This window comes from Pithys albifrons, chromosome 5 (genome assembly GCF_047495875.1).
Source record: "Pithys albifrons albifrons isolate INPA30051 chromosome 5, PitAlb_v1, whole genome shotgun sequence".
Classification (NCBI taxonomy): domain Eukaryota; kingdom Metazoa; phylum Chordata; class Aves; order Passeriformes; family Thamnophilidae; genus Pithys; species Pithys albifrons.
The window spans coordinates 72,187,075-72,208,028 of NC_092462.1; the positions used below are offsets into that span (position 1 = coordinate 72,187,075).

Here is a 20,954-nt window from a genome sequence, read left to right on the forward strand (position 1 = left end):
AGGGAAATTGAAATTAGACCTTGACTTGGTAACATCTTTGACATGGCCACACGTGACTTTCTTAGAAACTAAAGGAGGGAAATTGACATTAATCATTGTAAGGTGGAAAGCTACATTTTGTTCATTTTCCCAAATTAACTCGACCATGATGACTTCCACTGGGTGTGGGAGCTTCTTCCACCAGTTCTGACTTTGCAGACCTGGCTATACTTTAGTCCTTAATTTGCAGTGCTACATGTGGTCATTATCTGCTTTTTCAGAATGGAAATAGCTATTAAACTGCCTTATGAATTGCTTGCTTGCCAGCTGCATTTTTACACCAGTGCTCACTTTTGATTAGACAAGCAAGAAAAAACATGTTAAACTAATAAGATGCTATTACTTATAGCTCCTCTAAGCATATGTGGTCATTTAATGCAGCAAAGTTTTTGAAAATGGAGTTGAGAACTGTATTATTCTGCAGTTAAAGTTATTGAGCTCCACGACAAAAAACCTCCAGTCCTTCTTATCTGTCATACACTGCACAAAGAAAATTCTTATCCCAACAGTGAAAGAAATCCAAGTAAAATTCAAGCAAAGGCAGAAATCTCTATCCGGAGTGAAAACTTGCAAATGCATCAGACAGAGAGTGATTCATTTGTTATGCATTGAGAGATTGGCTATGAATTTTAGATTCAGAAGCAAATCAATACTTCTGGGGGAAAATTAAACATTGGTTTCTTAGTTTGAGCTGTGGCCTTGAAAACAGTCATGCATATGCTTCGACTGGAAAATGGGATGCATTAACGTCTCCTGGCCTAACTACCTGAATTAATTAGGCACCTGCATAAATGTTGACAGAATCAGGTCCCAAGTTAATAGCAACACTTCTAATTTACTGACTTTTTCAATCCAACAAATAAAGATTTTAAAACCTTTCTCTGGATGAGTTTTCAAAGGCACTGAAAGTAAGATCCCTGCCAACAAAATGTAGGTTGAATGGCTGCTGAGAAAAACTGGGAATCAGCAAAGTTGAAATTACTTCCAATTTATCAATTGATTAATTAGTTTAAATTATGTATTTTTTGCTATCAGCATAATAGAAAACTAACACAACACCATGGGTGAATTCATGCCTTAATAAAACTTGTATTTTTTGGTGAACCAACCTTTTCCACAAAGAAAATATTTTCTCTTCTTGTTTTTCTCCCACCCACCCACATGTCCTACATATTAAAATTACCAAGTAATTATCTGTTTTCTAAAAATATATTCCCTATTGCCTTTTTCTTGTGTGGCAATCAGTTTGTACTGGAGTTTTTGTACTTAAAAACATCGCTGCAATATTTTGTTTAGTGGTATGGGAACAATAAAATCACTTACAGACAGGGAAATGTTAGGTTGTTTAATAAAATTATTGAGATAAAAATTTAAAAATGGTTGGGTGTTTTTGTTCACACCATTAGAACAAAAAAGTTTTATTAATTTGCAAGATTAAATGAATGCCTGGATAATTTACTGCACTTTTATGGCCTTATTATTTAGGAACTTGAACTCCTCAGAATCTTAAGTAGATGTGAATGTTCAGTAATGTAGAAAGGGATAATTAAGACACAAAAAACCCCAATAAAGGTCAAGGACCCTCCAGGTGAATGGGTTTCTAATTCTTTGCAGCATCAAAGGCAGTCAGGAAACCTGGCCTGGTTTTGTCCTACTTCACACACCTGAAGGTTATAAACCTGTTTCCCTACACCAAGCAGAGGGAATAGGTGTTTCCATGAGACAATGAATCACACCTACGTAAGAAAGCAGTTCAAGTTCCTCTGGATGGAATCCTGACGTTCCTCTGCAGGTGTCTGCTTTGGACAGCCCAGTTTAAGCATAAAAAATCCCATTCCTGCACCAAAGCCCACTACATTTCTGGCTCTCAGTCAGGAGGGTACTGGCTGAGCAGGATGTGGCTCCTTTCCATCCAAATCTCGCTGGAACTGAAGGGTGCCACAAGCCTCATCTCTGGGGCATTTCTCTAGCCAGAAGACTATTTTTGAGTGGCACCAGCAGAGCTATTTCGTGGTTTCATTTTAAAGAGACAAGCACCTGCTCAACCATTTCTAATATTCAGGGATTTCGATCCAAGGGAATCACCCTTCTCAAAGAAAAGGGGTTGTTCGCTGGAGCCAGACTGTCCTCAGATGTTCTCCTGAGCTCCAGAGAAATGACTGATCTCCTATCCAGCTTTGCTTTCTGGCTAACTCTTGGTAACTCTCTATTTATTTAAGCATTTGCAGATGTCCTTAAGAAATTTGATTTTCCCCATGCCATGTTCATAAGGTGCCAATCACCTGATCAAAGTAGCCCTTAAATGGCAGTAAAAACATGGATTTATCTGGGGAAGATGATTCAAGAATGACATGGCAGCCCAAAGGTTTGGACCCTACAATGACAAGAGATGAAGGAAGGATCCCCAAAAATGTCTGCGCTTCTCCTAAACATCATAGTTGTTTGAGTGACATAAATTAAGGAAATTATCTAAAATCACTGGCAGAAGAGAACTCTGGATGAACCTTTTCCCTATTTTTTATTTATTTATTTGTTCGTTTGGGAGTTTAACTAATTAATTAATTAAACACTTTCTATTTATTTATTTAACTGAAGAAAGGATGTAGTCTACCAGGAAGTTTAAGATTTTAAACAGGTATTTAAAATATAATTCCTATGGGATATCAGACATACTCTGTCAAAGACTGTGCATTTCTCAGATTCATTTGAAGGATGAATAAGGAATGAAACATGATACCTTATTTAGCTTGAAGTGTTTGTCAAAGTCTGCTTCTAGAAGAACTGTACATTCCTTATCAGAAGATTCTAAATATTTCATGAAATGTTTTTAAGTCCTGGTCTCATATCATATAATTTACATTTCAGTCATGATTATTATATTGCTAATTAAAAAGATTTACAAAGATCTACTGAAATAATAAACAACATATCACAGAATCGCTTAGGTTGGACAAGACTTCTAAGATCATTGAATCCAATCATTCCCCCAGCACTGCCAAGGCCACCACAAAACCATGTCCCCAGCTGCCACATCTACATGTCTTTTAAATCTCTCCAGGGATGGTGATTCCAACACTTCCCTCGACAGCCTGTTCCAGAGCTTGACAATGCTTTCTGTGGAGAAATATTTTCTAATATGCAACCTAAACCACCCCTGGCACAACTTGAGGCTGTTTCCTCTTGTCCTGTCACTTTTTACTTAGAAGAGACCAACTCCCACCTGGCTACAACCTCCAGGGAGTTGTAGAGTGAGAAGGTCCCCCCGAGCCTCCTTTTCTCCAGGCTGAGCCTCCCCAGCTCCCTCAGCTCCTCATCTTCAGACCTGTGCTCCAGATCCTTCTCCAGCTTCACTGCCTAGTAGTAGAACAAGTGGTTTTCCAAGAAGTAGATCTGATTTCATGTTCTGTTGCTTGGGCTGATGCAAGTTTTGTATACACACTGTGCATAGACATATCCTGCGTACTACATGTATTAATTTGTTGTCATGGATGAAGAAATGCCCATATTCAATTATGTTTGTGTTGTGACTGGGTTGGGTTTTCAGAGTGGTTACCCTCCTGTGCTCAGAGAAGTGGCCACTGATTTCTGTTACAGCTAAAACTCATGAGTAGAAATGGGAATCCTTGTTAGTTCTGGAGACCAAACCCTGTGTGTGTCACACTGGAGACTCAGGAAAGAGGAGAAGCAAAATCAAGGCAGAGTGTTAAGGTATGAAAAATATGAAATGTCACTGTCCAATGCACAAGACCATCTTGTCCCCTCTTGCTATTTACTATTCAGTTTCCCCCCAGTGAAATGGTTAAAAGTTAGATGTAAAATAATGAATACCCATACCCTACAGCACTTTGCAGTAAACACAAGACTTCAGGAAGAACCCCTGCCCTAGCCATTCACCACAAACCCAATGTTCTCAGGCTCTCCTGAATTTATGGCCAAGTCCTGACCTTTTGGCCCATATGTGTTAAGTCTTCTGGCATTTCACAGAAGGCTCCAACTCAATTTGTGAATTTATGTAACTAAGCAGGACGATGTGGGAATGGAAGCAATGGATTTGTTCATGTGAAGTACAGGTGAATTGTACATTATAGATATAATTGGATGCCTGGACTTATGCTAACAACCCTTGGGAGACAGGGAAACACAAACAACAGGGAAAAACAAACATTCACACTTTTTTCTGATAGACAAGATGTTTGCCTTATGGCCAGCACAGGAGGCAATGGTGTAAGGAAAGGTCCATCACAAAGTGTTCAGAGAAGGATAATCAATGACAGCTGCAGGGACAGATGTGTCTCACCAACTTCAGATGCCTCATTCTCCTGTCTGCTTGTCCAAGGCTACATGCAGTGAGCACCCCCGAAAGACTATTCCTACTAAACAGAACTCCCTTCAGGTTGATGTTTCAAATAAAAGCTAACTCTTCCAAAGATCCCCTGAAGAAACCAGTCCCATGCTGTTGGACAGAAAATGAGTTACATAACACAAGCAAACCACCCTTTCTGGCTCAGTTAGAGGTTTGTGTATATACATACGTAGGAGTGTGTAGGCAAGGGCAGGCAAGGAATACCAGTGTTTTTATTTTAAAAGATTATTGTACAATTCACACTTGTATTCACAAAACATTCTGTGGGAGCTAGTGGATATTCACTGCATTTTCTGTCTTTATTTTCTAGACTTGGTAAGTTTCTTTCTACTTCCACCACCATCATCCTGATTTTAAAAAATGGCTTTTGAGAAGACAAAATGTTTTCGAGAACAGATTTGAACAACCACGGAATAATAGCTTATGAAAAGGAGCATTCCTATTATATTAACCTACTGTTCATTATATAAGGTGTCTGGCACATCCAAAATAGTAATCCTAGTGTTTTTAAACTCTCACTGAGTTAAATTGCATCTAAATCTCGAATTTTCTTTAATTATGTAATCCTTATCTTGACCTTCCTTTCCACTTCTGGATGATCTTTAGGTTGTGGAGCTCAAAGTGGAAATAACTGGCTGGGTATTCTGGGAGCATTTTCTTATGATTACAGTCTAAGATCTTCAACACCAATGTGAGGTCTGTCGTCCATGGAAAAAGTATCTCTGCTCAGCTGCCCATAATGATGCCATATTGTTCTGAGAGGATGAATTAGCTCAGAACCTTCCTGCCAACGCAATTAATACAGTTTGTTCCATTTCCCTAGAGAAATTAAATAAAACTATCTTTTAGTCTTCTTCCTGATAAGGAAACTCCCTTTTCTCCCACCAGCCAGACCACCATTTTCCTCCTGGCAAATTTTGATTGTGCCTGCTCACCTGTTCATTAATACATTGTACCCCAAGCCCAGTGCTGACCCCTGAAGCATCACCAGATTTATCTTTCTGCCTGCTGAGAATTGGACATTTATGCTTTGCTTGTGCCTTGTAACCAGCTCTTAATCCATCAAAGGCCTTACCATTCACTCTGTGGTTACCCATTTTCCAAACAGCTGTGTGTGCAGGACTTTCTGAAAAGCCTTAGAAAATCTAAATCAATTATGTTATGTTCTCATTTAGTACTGTATTCTATTTTTAAACTCTAAAAGTGGAGGGAAAAAGAAATAGTATTCCAGCTTTCCGCCACAGTGGTGATTTATTCCTCCCTTATGTGTCTCATTTAACTGTTTTAGAATGCATTTGCTATGATTTTTTTACTGTACTCCTCTGTATATTGATCACAGTCTCTTCGGTTAAAAATTCTTTGGATCAAACCAAGCACTAGTGGAACAAAATCTTGGGTATTCTCTTCTCCTTTTGTAAAATACCTTTTCTTTAATAATGCATCAAATTTTTTTGGTTGGTGATACCTTGACCTTTGCATTTCAGTTTAGAAAAACTTTAAAGAAAATGCCAGAGTACTTTGCAGAATAAAAGTCGTAATTTCATCAAAATTCCTGGATAAATGATCTCATGTTCTCAGGCTGATGGTACCCATAACTTGCAATATAACTACCTGAGCTCCCATAAAACATGAATTCAACACCATTTATTTTTTAAATAGGCTCCATTTTGCCCTTTTTACCACTCCTTCAGATTCAATAAGTTTGTTTTTTTATTACAGCTATGCTTAAATTCATCTTTTTGCTTCTACATTTTGTTTCCTTCATATCGCAGCTGAGAAATCCATCTTTCCTACGTTTTAGTATTAGCTTTGATAATATCATTGAGCTGCCTTTTCCTGGTGATAAATATCTTTAAAGTTTGTCCTACTCACACTGATAAAACTCTCACAGGGTTATTGCTGAATTGCCAGTAGTGCTGATTTTCAACTTTAGTCCATTCTGATAAAGACAAAATAAAAAATTTGTGTCAAAACACAAGTCAGAGTGACCTACTTAAAACCATCACGTTACAAAGCTGCTGGGATATTTTTAAAACATGCTAAAAGCTGAAACTCCAATTTCTGGTGTGAATCAGACAATTTTATATTCCCAGTGTCCTTCACAGGAGTAACACAAGTACTACGGCACTTGCTGTTCCAGGATGGTTTCCAGACATCCCAGTGTAAACTGGAGAAAAAAAAAATTGTTGGAGAGTTTTCACAGCTCTTTCCAGGCAGTTCTGGTCCTGCTTCTTCTGCTCTTCTCTCCTTCATTTCCCATTCATTACAACTCTGCAAAGCCTATTCCAGTTGTCCCAATTTAAGTTCAACCCTCTGACCTTTAAGAATGTCACAGCTTTTTCTCCTTCCTGAACCTCAGAAATCTTGAAAAGTAACATCTGGCCTCATTGACTGTTACTTGATTTCTTTCTAGGGACAATTCTTCTTACTTATTTAGGAACTTAGGCTTCTTCCATTCAATTTTTAGAGCTTCTCAAGTAAATGCTGAGGAGATTTCAGTCATCTCCTTGTTAAAGGCAATAGGACAGTCTCAGCTGGCCTTTGTCACCCTAGAACAGGACAGTATGACAGAGCTCAATATTCAAACAGAAACTGTGCTGTTTTCTCTTACTCCCTTTCTTTTCCTTCTGCCTTTATCCTTGATTTTAACCTTTTCTTTTTCCTCTTTTTTTTTGTTTTCTTTTCATGGACCACCTGCAAGAGGATAATTGCACAGTTCTCTACAAATCTGAAGGCCAATATAAAATTTAAGAGGCCACCAGCATGGACCTGCATGCCGGTGCTGGGGCTGTGTCTGACATCCCATCCTCATTCAGGTGCCTGATGCCCAGGTTGCCTCCAAGGAACCACTGCCTTGTATTCTTTAGGAAACCAAGCTACAGATAGTAGTAAAACTCCACAGTGTCCCCAAGAGCAAAACAAACCAACAACAACAACAAAAAAAGAACTCTAAAACTCTGGTTTAGTCCTGCACACAATTAGCACCCACTAATGTCTGTGAGTTTTGTGCTTGCTCCCAGCAAGGCCCCTTTTATAGGTTTCATCCTGGATTTATAAGAAAGTCAGCAAGCCAAAGTTAAGTTTTTATTTTGGTTTTTAAAACAAAATGAAAGTACCTAATTCTAAAAAAACATCAACCAATCCCTCTCTCCCCAATACTGCTGTAAGAGACAAGAGTCTCACCTCTACCGAGCACTTGGCTTTAAAGGCAATTTGTTAGTCAAAAGCAGGCAAGAAAGCACTAAAACACTAAAAAACCCTCCATGTTTTCCAAAACCTGTAAATTAAAACAACAAACAAATAATACTTTGAGATCAGACCAGTTTCTAAAGTAACATTTCCAGTTGCAATTTCTCAGAACTCACCAATAGAATTTTCATTACTGATTAACTTGCTCTCCCCTAAAAAAACCCAAAACATTAGTAGGTGTTCCTCCATCCAAAATAGTGTATCCACTGTGGATCCAACCCAATACTCACATAACAAATTGAAATACCTGGAAAAAGAGGCTTAACAGAGGCTTTCCTTTCCTGAGCTGATAGTTAAAATAGTAAAAGAAAGGTAATGTGCTCATTCCCCTTCTACTATCATTTAACTCCATTTTCCCAACTTCCAAAATCACTTCATTTAAAAATAAATATCAATTGGAAAAAAAAAAAAAGAAGGAACAAAGATGAAAATGGTGACGTGTCCACGATTGTGCTTCTCACAGGGATTTTCACATGCACATCTGTGGGTGGAACCTCAATCCAAATAAATCACTTGCATCGTTCTTCAGGGCTTGATAAAATCTGTGCAGGACCTCGAGGTGATGAATTGAATGGATGTAAAAATAGATATTTGTATTCATAGATACCTATGGTATGGAATCATGTCCTAGTTCAGCAGGAGGGACCAGCTAACCCTGTGTGGGGGTGATCAAAGCTGTGTATTCTACCCCCTCTATTCATTCCCCAAGGTCAATGGGCCATTAGCAGCAGCTGCCCAGGGAGCCATTATCACCTTCACACTCAGCCTGAGGGGGGCGGAGCTGCTAATGGGCCATCAACAGTTCAACACCCCCTGGCTCCCAGAGTTAATCACCCATTGTGTGAGTCCCCGCCCAGGGGGAGGGACTGAGTGCTCCCTGAGGGTACATAAGTGGTGGGTAAGAAGACCTTGGGAACTTCTCGTTGGATCCAGAGCAGCAGCAGGACCTTGACAGGAGGAGATCACCACTCTCACCCAGACCACAGCCCTCGCCTGCACCAACAGGTTTTTCATTTCCTTTTGCTCTGGACTTGGGGGAACCACAGGGGTCTCAGCACAAGGGCAAACAAACCCCCTTGGGTTTGTGCCCCAGGACACTGGGTTATACTGCTGGGGTTTTGTGAGTTGAAAGCAATTTCCCTTGTGTGTCAGTGTTGCTATTGTAATATTATTATTAAATTTTAGCTCTGATTTATAATCTCTCTCGTGGTGAGTTCATTTCCCCTGCTGGTTCACCTTTAAACCAGCACAATCATTAAGGCTGGACAATACCTCAGAGATCATCAAGTCCAACCATCTCCCCAGGGCTGCACCACTGACCATGTCCCCAAGTGCCACATCCACACAGCTTTGAAATCCCTCCAGGGGTGGGGACTCCACCCCTGCCCTGGGCAGCTGTGCCAGGGCTGGACAACCAACCTTTTCCATGAAGAAATCTTCCCTAATATCCTAATACCCTGGACACACTCCAGCCCCTCAATGTCTCCACATGCACAGCTACTCCAATGTATGTGTAGGCAGGACCTGTCCTCCAGGAGAGGGTGGAGTGTAAACAGGACACAGAATGGCACAGGGGGCTCTAAACACCCTTTAAACCACTTCATTTTCGGGTGATGAAATGAGTCAGTAAATTCCACCTTTTTAATCACAAAGGAATAATAATCAATGCCTTTGCAAATGGCCTGAAAAGCTGCAGAGAGAAATTGTGCTGTAATATTAATGATCCACATTCATGTCTGGCATAAATTGTTTAAGCTTCATCAGTTCCACTGAATTTGGGCCCACTCTGTATCCTGAACTTCTGCTGCACAACTTGTACATGATTTAAAGTTCTTAACATTGAAAATACTATTATTTTTTTTCAATACTCACAAGGTTACTTAGATTTTACAAAATACAAAGTAAGTAAATAACTTTGAGAAACAGGGACTTGTTCTTAAGTATTGAACCTCAGCATTAACAAGTTGATGTTGTCAAAATGCACTTAGTCCAGAGCTTACAGCATTTAGTTATAATTCAAATTACATCAAAAAGTGCATTAAATATGGAATATAAGAATTTACTGTGCCTATTATTGATCTATATAATGGTACTTTATACCTACCAGTTACTCTGTAGAAAAATTTTTAATAAAAAATTTTATAGAACATTGGCTCAGAATGTTTAGCAGAATAAAAAGCCTGAACATACATTTTGTTATGCTTAATAAAGAAATCTCAGTGATAGGAGGAATCCTTCAAAATCTCTCCTTGACCAAAAGACAACTGTAACACAACAAACAAACAGTTTGTCCATGGCAGACTGAACAATTATTTTCCTTCTGTGAATTCACAATACCAGTTCATAAACTTCTACAAACAAGCTACATTTACATATTCCACTGATCACTTGTTGGGTAGCAAAAAATGAAAACAATTGTTGGACCCATTTTTACACCTCCCACCTAAAACCCACATGACTCAAATCACTAAACTTTGACAAAAAAAAAAAACAAACCTCACCTCATTATCTTCAAGTTAAGGCCAAAAGGCATTTTGTACAGTTTTAAGGCCAAAATGTCACCCTGTGGGCTCAGTGAACAGGAATTCTGCATTAGAAAAAGCTGTGTGGAGTCCAGTGGATGGATTGCAAGTTGTGTCACTGATTTCTGACCTCTCCCCAGATTGTCTCTATGCAGCTCACAAGAAAGTCTGAGAAAGGTAATTCTACAGGTTGCAGTGGAGCCACCAGCATTGCACGTGTTCAAGGCACCAGTCAGACTTTCTAGTCCTAATCACCATATCAAGAATCCACACTTCAGCTATAATTTCCAATAAGTCATAATGGAAGGTCAGAAATAGAAGAAATTCTTGATTTTGCTCAATGAGATTTATCTGTGCAAATAAAGGATTGAGGTCCCTATTAGGCCTAAAAGATATTAAGTTGGGGACAACAATAACACAAATAATATTAAATAATCACAAAATAGATTTTCAGCCTATTTTGCTGATTCCTGTTCTTAAATCAAACACAGAGACTGCCAGAGACACAAAAACTTTTGCTTTTTCATCTTAAAGGGAAATGCCTGTTTTTTCTGTCCAAAAGTTACATTTGCTGTGTCCTAAACTGGTGCAATTTTCATTTGCTCCTTTTAAAATGATCTTGATGATTTTAAAGCCCAGATGAGCAAGTGCAATCAGGCGGGGGAGGATCAGCTCAGGTACTTTCAGACATTCACAATATGTGAACCTACATCATACCTGGTCACCTGTTCAGTGAGTGGAGACCTGTCTGTGAAGTCTCAATGACTTTTAAAGCGTGATTCACTCAAAACAATACAGACCACTGCTCCAAGATGAGAGCACTTGATAGTACTGCCTGCACTGAATTATTGAGATGCACAAAGCAACAGAGAATATGTGGTATAAAGGGGTTTAAAATGACCAGCTTAGAGTATTCATCTACATTTATATGAATGCAACTCCTGCTCTGTCAAGGTAAAGACAAGTCAAAAAAAAAAGACTTTTTTTCCCAGTCTAGCAGACTTTTCTATTTTTATATAATCTACATATTTTACATAATCTAGCAGACTTTTCTGTTTTTTTCAATCAGATAATTTGTTTTCAGTTGTTCATATGTATTTTTCAGTGAAAAATTGTTTTGTTTAGAAACACAATTTCAGTCACCAACAAGAACATTCACCTGCACAGACCACAGAGTAACATTTGCAATGATTTTCTAGAAACACATAACACATAATCAACTGACTCAGAAGAAAAGGCTGTGTATTATTTACTCAAATCATAGAAACTTTGATGAAGCAGCCCAATCTTGATGGGTTACTGAATCTCTTCTCTTGTCAGTAGAACTTCTACAACAGCACCGAGCAGAGAATAAAAAAGTCACGCATGGTCATGAATTTATTTGTTTCTATCTTGTTTTCAAGCACAGCTTTCCCTCTGAGTTACAGATCTCAGAGAATCAACTGAACACTTTACGTGACTAAATAATGACTATTTCAATAAATCAATAATTGCAATAAACTTACCTGTCTCAGAGAGCAGCTTGGTGGCTTCCAGCACCTTCTCAGTGTAGACCCCAGTCTCATAGTTCTCCATCTCTGCATTAATGATGTGGATCACTCTGGCTGCACGGCCTCGGATGGCACCTGCAGTTCTGTCCAGTGTATCCACATCCCCCTCTTGGAGAGCAATCACACACTTATTCACATCTTCCAGAATGTGGTTTTCTGGAATGGAGGGAAAAAATGTGGCTCATGTAATTTCACTCTTCCTCTGAGCAAAGCTTACAGGTCTGGGTAAACAGCAAATGTCAGTATGTTCAAAAATTGATATCTGTCTTTATCCAGGTCTGCAAAGCAAATGCCATTGTGTGATATTATGAACATAACAGTAAAAATCCCAAGTGTGATATTTAGGAGGGACTGGGCTACATCATCTTACCTACACTGTGAGTCCAAACCTGTAATTCTTTGAAAACCAGTCACATTAATTTCAACCATCACACTGAATTTTATTATAATAAAAATCAATGCAAAAAGGTAAGTGGTCAAACATTATGCAGATTCTCTAATGAACAGGTAATTTTCTGAAGATGAACTTACACACTCCTGTGAACATTTAATCTGTTCAGCTCACTTGTGCCTAAATAAGTTAGGAAAGAAAATAAATAGTTTTGAAAAGACAAAAGCAAATGGTCTTTGTAGATAGCAGGGAGTCTGGGCACGAGCAGTTCATCTCCTTCACTCCATCTCTGCCAGAAAATAAGCTGTGAATTTCCATGACACACACTGGATGTGACTGCATATTCTGAAGTGAGTTGACAACAGTGACTCTGCTCAGATGAGGTGACACTGAGCAGCTTTACTGGATACTTGGGAGCTGCACTGATTTTTTGGCACAGAAACAGGCCAACTACTCTCACGTGCTGCAGTACCATAAGTTATGTAGTAACTTAGTTATGTTTGGCCAAACTTCGCGAACGAAGATTTGGGAAGGGCTTTCCCCACGTGGGTGTGCCCTTCGATCCTGCACAGTGAATTTTTTAGGTGAGGCACAGCATGCGCAGAACTGGCCCCACCGTTTAAGTCCCAAGGTCCATCTGCCACGGCCAAGCGAGCTTGGACGGTGACAGTGAAGTCCTCAGGACTGTCACAGCACCCGGTACTAACTGGGGCTGACCCTGCTGAGCATCCGAGATCTGACGGGATCGGATGGCAGGGAGGCTTGAACTGCCAGGGGACGGTCCCACTGAGACTCGAACTCACGACCTTGTGATCAGAGTCCGGAGTGCTCACCATTACACCACGGGACCGCCCAAGTTATGCAGTATTCTCATATAAATAATGTGAAAAGATGAAGCAGATTTTGTGTAGGTCAGGCATTTTCTCTCTGCAGTCAGCAGAGTCAAAATAATTTCAATAAGACTACGACTGAATTTCATATTTGACCGAACTCAGTCTGAGACACTCGGTGACCCTAAAGAACAATTGGCTTTTCTACTACAGACACCTCTAACCTGACAATGAAATGCTCTTCTTTGTAGTAGTAGTAAAACAGAATTAATCACCAACTGCTTTTTGTTAATTATCCTTGGCCACTAAAAAGAATGACTTCGCTTTTAAAAATCCCAAGGTTGGATCATTTGAGTTTCAGGAATGCTTTACACGATGTTTAATTTTACACTAACAACTATGGATGGAAACTGAAAGTCCCCTGAGCTGTGAATCAGAGTAACTTGCAAGGCAAAATTCTTTGTTTAAAAGACTACTTATACAGAGTTGCTAAAGTTTTTCTTCACTAATTTGTTCTCACCACCATCAATTGCTTTGACAATGACATAACCAAATTGTGCCCAACGAGAAGTGCAATATGGATTTGAACAGGGAGTGCATTTGGAATATAAAATAACTCATTAAAATTATGGTCGGCTTTCTTTTGGTAGCCACTGTATGAGTAAAACACACCATCAAATGTGACACCCAACATGAGGAGGAGGAGGTGTCATTGCAGGAGTTATGTTCAATCAGGCAGCAGCATTTAGAATGGTTCACTGGTCTAACACCACAAAATAAAACTACCCTGTGTAAGCTGAGGCTTCAAAGTTTCCAGCAAGCAGCAACAGGATTTCTGGGTACATGTAGCATTTTTCTCCTGTTTAATAAAGATGTTTATGGACAGCATTATAAAAAAAATATAAACTCAATGAAAATCGTACTTCTCATCCATTTTGGAAAGTTTGGATCTAATTCAAGACTAGTAAGGAAAAATGTTTGAGAAAAAGAAATTAAACCCTCCATCATCCATTCAAATGACTTCTAGTGTATGAACACAAGCACTTGGAGAAAACAAAGTCCTAAAACAAATCAGTAAATGATCATTTGAGAAAGTTTGTCAACTCTTTGGCTCGTGGACTGGGTCTGCAGTTTACAGCCTGGTTTGCACTTTACTGTAGAACCAGGTCTGCTGAGAAGTGTTTGTCACTTCAAATCTCAAATGAATTGTGCTCCCAGATTCTGAAGTACCCTTTTATTCTGACAGTTCATTTTCATGTTCTTGTCAGGGCTTGCAGTAAACACTCTATAACAGGGCTGTTGAACAGTGGAGTGTAATTAAAAAAGCCAAATCATTTTCCTGCTAGTAACAGTAGCAGGATACAACAAAAAAAAAAGGGGGGAGGGGGGCAAAAAAGAAAACTAAGGGCTTTTTAAAAGAATAAGCGTTTTTTTCCTCCAAATCTCATAAACTTTTATTAGAAAATTTAGGAAACATCAAGGAAAGTCATGTAGAATGAAACACAACCTTTCAGCCAGACTATCTCATGCAGTTTGGCTCTTCTGAGACATTCAGGTAAGCCAAGCACTCTTGACACACTGTGTCCTTACGACAGTGACATTCACCTTTCAAACCAAAACAGGAAAATGAGTTTTCTGCAGCAGACAATTACCCCAGGACACACAGCAATTCGCAATTACAGTACTCACTGTGTGTGACTGTGTCCGAACAATACACTCTGCCACAAGATGTAGCACTTTACAAGTAGGATGGAGAAAAGACTGACCCAAAGAGTCAATGTCCTTCCCTTCTCCATCCCTTCTTTAGGCAAGGACTAAGATACCAACAACACTCAGGCCCAGAAGTGCCTCCCAGCTCTCTGCAAGTGTACACACTGTTCATGTCTGACAACACACCTAGGCACAAACCATAGAAACATGGAGTCATTAAGGTTGGAAAAGGTCTCCAAGACCACTGAGTGCAACCATTAACTTAACACACCAGACCTACCACTAACATGAAGCCCCTGACTATCTCCCTTCTTCCCATCCCTCATCTGGTGCAGATGGTCAGGGGGCCAGGACTGTATGGTACATCTGCCCCACTGAACAGGCGCCGCTGATGTGAGCAAAGCTACAGAATAAAGTAAGGAAAGTGTACAAAGCAGGGCTTGGAGAAACCTGGGATAGTGGGAGATGTCCCTGACCATGGAAAGGCATTAGAAATAGATGCTCTTTAAGGTCCCTTTCAACCCAAACCATTCTGTGATTCTATAATTCTATAAATTTCATCTTTCCTCGTCTTGTCTGCACAAGGATTCTAACAATTTCTACAAATGCTGTCAGCATTCCAGGTCTGGAACATGTTTTTAAAAGGTGGCCAAAATCCTCTTTTGTGCCTGAGTTGAAACAAAACTTCTCTAGAAATGGAAGCACAAAGAGGATGCTATTTTCTGGGAGGTGAAAAGCCAACCACTGCGATCAGAGATTAATTGACATGGCATGGTTGCTCCTACTGAGTGCAGAAGATCAGCATTCCCATGGACACAGACTAATGGATTAATGATGCTTTAGTAATTACAGTTTTTCCCACTCTGACCCATTACTTCAATTCAGGAGTGTATTTTTAGAAAAGCTCCTTGATCCCAGTACCTGAAACAGAGAGGAAATCATCCACTGAAGTGATGTCATCCACAGCCTCCGTGAGGACTCGCACCTGCTTCTCCCACTGGTCTTTGAAGACATCCATGTTGTCCTGGGCTACTTTGCTCTGGGGTCTGGCAGCCAATGTGAGCGCAGCATTTATTACCTGTTATTCAAATCCATTTGTTAGGAGGAGCGGGAAAGTTCTTTCACAATGAAAAGAGCAAACAGATTATGGGCTGTGTTAAAAATAAATCATTAAACCCCCTTTGATGTGTGGGTCTCAAGGTATGAATGCATTTATCACAGTGTGTGGAAATCAGGCAACAATGTCATGACAACACAAAGTTACAATCTTCATCCAGGCTGTTTTCAGAGCTTACTGATGCTTTTAAATGCTGAAGGACTTCTCAGGTACTTTTTACAGGAATCTGACTTACCTGTGGGCACAGGCTATCAATCTGTGTGGCTGCCATACGGACTAACTTCACACCCTCTTCATTATTTGAGATTGAACAGGCCAGATTTGCAACCTGCAATGAAATCAGTGGATGAGAATCAAGTTTTAGGCAAGTGAGCCATTTTATACCTTTCTCTGTTTCTACTGAACCTTGACTGGGATGGAAGAACTGAGGAATAATAGATCACCTTCAGTGCTGGGGAACAGAAACACATGTAGATTATTTCCTTACTAGCAAAGGGAACTGCCCATCTTCCTTGGATTTTTCTCAGAATCTCCCCTCACTGTCAAGTGTTCGACATCCTTCTCTATACCTTGAAAATTACCTCCTGGGAAGTCATATAGAGAACACAGAGCACCCAGACCATTATCTATACATTTCCTTTTCTCACAGTTTCTTTTTCTTCTTATTAACCAGGTCCACATGAATACAGGTAATCAGGCTCATCCATAAACTCTGAGCTTTGCAAAATGAAGGAGCTCTTATGTCTTAACAAACGGAATTTTATTTTTTCCCCCATAAACAGAACTCTGACACCTTCTGGAAAGTTACCTCTCTCTCAAATAACTTCATTGTTTCAGACCCTGATGTTAAAATAATTTCAATTCTCAGGTGGACCTCTTTATTTTACTGCCCTACAGTAAAATACCCATTAGAAAAAGTACCATAACAGTGATGTGAAATGCCTCTGGTGAAAGCCTCTTCTGTAACATATGCCCGAAGATCTCATTCAAAGATCTTTGGATGTACATTTGCTCACTCTGGCACAGCTTCGGGAAGTCTGAACTGCATAAGACTGAAGGCTATTTGGATGAGATGAAGGCAGGGGAGACAGAGAGACATTTGAATGAGATCTAGCAATCAGACCATGTCTCCAGAGCTGCATCTCTGTGGCTTGGATTCAAGTGGAAGAGCATGTTCTCCCAGCTCAAACAGTTCTTCCAAAAATTCCCTTCCCAAAATCTTTGTGCCAAGTCCATGAATCTGCCATGGGTTTTCCAAACAGCAATTCAAGTCACAGTGCACATAATGAAGCTCATCAGTGATATTTAAATCACAAAGGTACGTTTTGGGACAGGGGAATACAGGATATCTTTTTAATCATCCAAAAGTACAGCTCTTAATTCTAATCTACATTAAAACAAACTTATAAATTTTAAATATGCTTCCTTGATACTATTCACTGTGCCTGAAGGCATAACTATCAGTTGGAAATGATTCATGAATTAGTTCAAATACCCCCATCTTTCCAATTTTCCTGCAATCTCCCCTTGTGGTATTAATCTGTTCTCATCTCCAGTGCACATGCCTGCATTAGCCCTGATCCATCTGTTCTGCATGGAACCTATTTCCCCTCACAGTTCTGTGGAACGTGGCTTGCATTTATCACAGTGCCAAAGCCCAGGCAAGAAAAGAACCCAGGGCTTCAAAGAGTCTTGCAGGCACTTCCTAGTCAAGATTTTATCACGCTGTTGTGATTTTTATTTTCATTTCATGATGAGACAAATGAGTTAGTCTGTTTGTTAACAGTCTTACAGCCCTCATGTCAAAAATATTCTCCTGAGCTGACATCTTCCAATTAATTCACCATTTTCTTTAGTCACTTCTTTGCACACATCAAACAGACCACTTTAATCTTCACAAGAAACAAAAGCTAAGCAGGATAATAATTAGAATGCATTAACATGAGTGGAAATTACAGACCTTAAAGACTAGTAAATAATATTAAGTTTGGCAAATGCCATCATCCTGTATTTGAAATAAGTGGCTTTTCAGATTGCCCTTTCAGTTTGTGATTATCATGATGGGAATGTGTCCTAAGGATTCAGATGCAACATACATCTTGTTTTTCTACAGACAGCAGTGAGATATGTGACTGAAGGGGGGTGGGTGTCATCAAATGGCAATCAAACTATTAAGCAGGTCTTTGAGTTCTTCTAGAAGAGATCTTTGCAGATATAACCAGAAAAAATAAAACTTATTTTGTCTCTGTTAATTACTCTTTCAATAGAATCTGATGAGATAATATTTGGATGTTATAAAGTGCCCTGTTTTCCAAGGAAGGATACAGACATACCTAGAGAAAACTTTTTCTCCTTTATCCATAAAATAGAACTCAGTACATTGGTTTGGATGTTACTACCAATACAGGAGCACAAATACAATCTATTGCTACATTACATGTGCTTCAAAAGAGCATTAAAGTTATCTGTTTAAAAGAAATAATGATACATATCATGTATAATCCTGAGCATAATAGTTTCTGTGGAATATTTCAAGTCTTGCCTAAATCTAGCCCTGTATCATCAGCAGTCAGAAAGCAATACTGCTTCCCAATTCAGCAGGGAATGTGCCAGTCTGTACCACGGCAAGATCTGATTATGTCAAACAAGCAGAGAGATAAGCAAATTCCACAAAGGTAGATGCAATCTGGATAAAATTGAATTTAGCACTGCAAATCAGGAATACTATGACTTTACCCCAAACTTATTTTTAAAACATGGCAAGAAATAGCCATTACTTGCTTTACCCTGCATTTCAGTGCTACTACATAAGAATGAATCTATGAAACAATACAAGTTTTAAGTGCGCTCAGTCACCACATACCGCACTATTTAATTATTTTGATCGACTTTGTTATCAAGTACACAACCAGATCACCATCAATTAGTGTTCTTGACACAGCAAGGTCTACATGTGTGCTTCTGGTTGATAGAAACCACAAGGTAATTCACCATGCTTTAGCTTACTATAAATTCAGCAACTGCAGATATTTCTCCTATCTAAAACTATGACTAAAAAAGCTTAGAGCCAATTCCACCCCACTTGGCTGAGACACTTTGATTAGGTGCCAAACTGATACCTTTGGATAATGGATAAAAAGAGGAAGGCCCCTCCAGAGGCTGTTTTAGATGTCTAGTTTACTCTCTCATCCTCTAGATGTGTCTAGTTTATTATTTAAGCTTAGATTATAGCTGGCCCTGATATTGTTGAAAACGGTATTCTTGAAATAAAACGGGTTTTAATGGTGTATTATAATTTGTTTTGTATAGTCATAGTTAATACAACAGACTCCTCCAGGCTGGGAATTTGTTTCATATGCCACTCCTGAACTGGACAGAGCAGACAGCTTGGAAAGGAAAATTAAAAGGCAGTGTGTTACCATAGCTGCCAATTTACCAAAACTTTGATTTGACAGCCTTTACCTTTACGCTTCAAGAGCTCTGTCTCCACCAAAGCATTGAATGGGAGGTTTCAGGAAAGGAAGCAACCAGGTAATTAATTTTATTTTTTTTTCCCAGTTTACTAAATTCCTTGAGTATCTTGAATTCACTGAGTGCCATAAAGAATTTAAGATTGTATTAAGATCAATGTGAACTGTCTGACGAGTATTTATATGAATGAATTCATTTTAAATACTAAAATCAATGAACTGTGAATCATCCTCGAAATGCGTGGAGAACTTAATAACAGTGAAACTGCTGTGTAGATAAACATTATTGTCCAGAATTTCAGCTCTGCTAAGCTACTCTTATACCATCAAAACAATTGCTAAACACCTTAAGCCTGTCCTGCAAGAGCATGGAAAGGTAATGAGCAAGAAAATAAACACTCCAGGTGCAGTGGTGCTGTATTTTTCTGTAATCACCAAATCCAATGAACCAGCCCCAGAACTGGGGATGTGAAGAAGCAGCTACCAACTGCTTCATATTAATTTCTAGCACTGGCACTGGTGTCCCAGGATGCAATGCTGCACCTTGGCAGGTATCTATCTTTAATCATGCAAAGAGCTCCATTAGTTTCAATTATTTAAAATACATCCAGAATCAAGACCCAGTAAAATACATCTGCATGTATTGGTTGTGTTTCAGCTTCAGTTTCCTGCTGGATAGCAAAGTGGACTCGGGAGGGGTGTAGTTTCTAATGGGAATTTTTATTACTCATTGTGGTGTCTTGACCCTGGCTGGACCTCTGGTGCCCATCAAAACCACTCTGTCACTCATCTCCTCAGCAGGGCAGGGGAGAGAAAACAATGAAAGGCTTATGGCTTGAGATCAGGGCAGGGAGAGATCTCACCAGGCACCATCACAGGCAGAACAGACTCGACACAGGGAAACCAGCCTAATTCATCAACAACCAAATCAGAGCAGGGTAATGAGAAATAAATGCAATCTTAAACACATCTTCGTTCCTCCCTTTGCTTCTTGGTGCACTCAACCTGACTCCCAAATTCTCTGCCTACTCCCTCTCAGTGGCCCAGGGGATGGAGAATGGGGGCTGTGCTCAGCCCATGATGCTGTCTCTGCTGCTCTTTCCTCCTCAGGGGAGGACTCCTCACACTCTTCCCCTGCTCCAGTGATGGGCCCCTCCTATGGGAGACAGTTCTTCATGAACTGCTCTGGTGGTCCCTTCCCAAGGAGTGCAGTACTTCAGGAACAAGCTGCTCTAGTGTTGGGCTCCTCTCTCCACAGAGACACAGCTCATCCAGCACAGCTTCCCATGGGGTCACAGCCTCCTTTGTCCATTCCCTGCTCCAGTGTGGGGTCTCCAGGGGCTGCAGGTGGATCTCTGCTCCCCCCTGGACCTCCCTGGGCTGCAGGGGCACAGCTGCCTCCCCATGGGCTGCCCCATGGGCTGCAGGGGAACCTCAGCTCTGGCACCTGCAGCAGCCCTTGCCCCTCCTGCTCTCCCCTGGGGGCTGCAGGGCTCTTCCTCTCTCATATTCTCAGTCCTTTCCCCAGCTGCACTTGGTGTTGCCTTGCTTTTCCCCCTTCTTACACACCTTATCCCAGCAGTGCTACCACCATCTCTGGTGGGCTCAGCCTTGTCCAGGGGCAGATCCATCCTGGAGAGGCTGGAATTGCCTCCATGGATCTGGGAAAACTTCCAGCAGCTTCTCACAAAAGCCACCCATGTAGCTCCCCTG

General features: G+C 40.1%; 1 protein-coding gene across 5 annotated transcripts in view; it reads right to left on the bottom strand.

The window, feature by feature from the left end:
* CTNNA2 (catenin alpha 2) overlaps window positions 1-20,954 on the bottom strand; it is a 511,524-nt gene that overhangs the window by 49,800 nt on the left and 440,770 nt on the right. For all 5 annotated transcript variants that reach the window (XM_071557036.1, XM_071557037.1, XM_071557039.1 and 2 more), the window contains 3 exons: window positions 16,007-16,099; window positions 15,576-15,732; window positions 11,679-11,879 (listed from right to left, as the gene is read on the bottom strand). In XM_071557036.1, coding sequence (XP_071413137.1) covers window positions 11,679-11,879; window positions 15,576-15,732; window positions 16,007-16,099 — 451 coding nt within the window. The remainder of the gene's footprint in view (window positions 1-11,678; window positions 11,880-15,575; window positions 15,733-16,006; window positions 16,100-20,954) is intronic.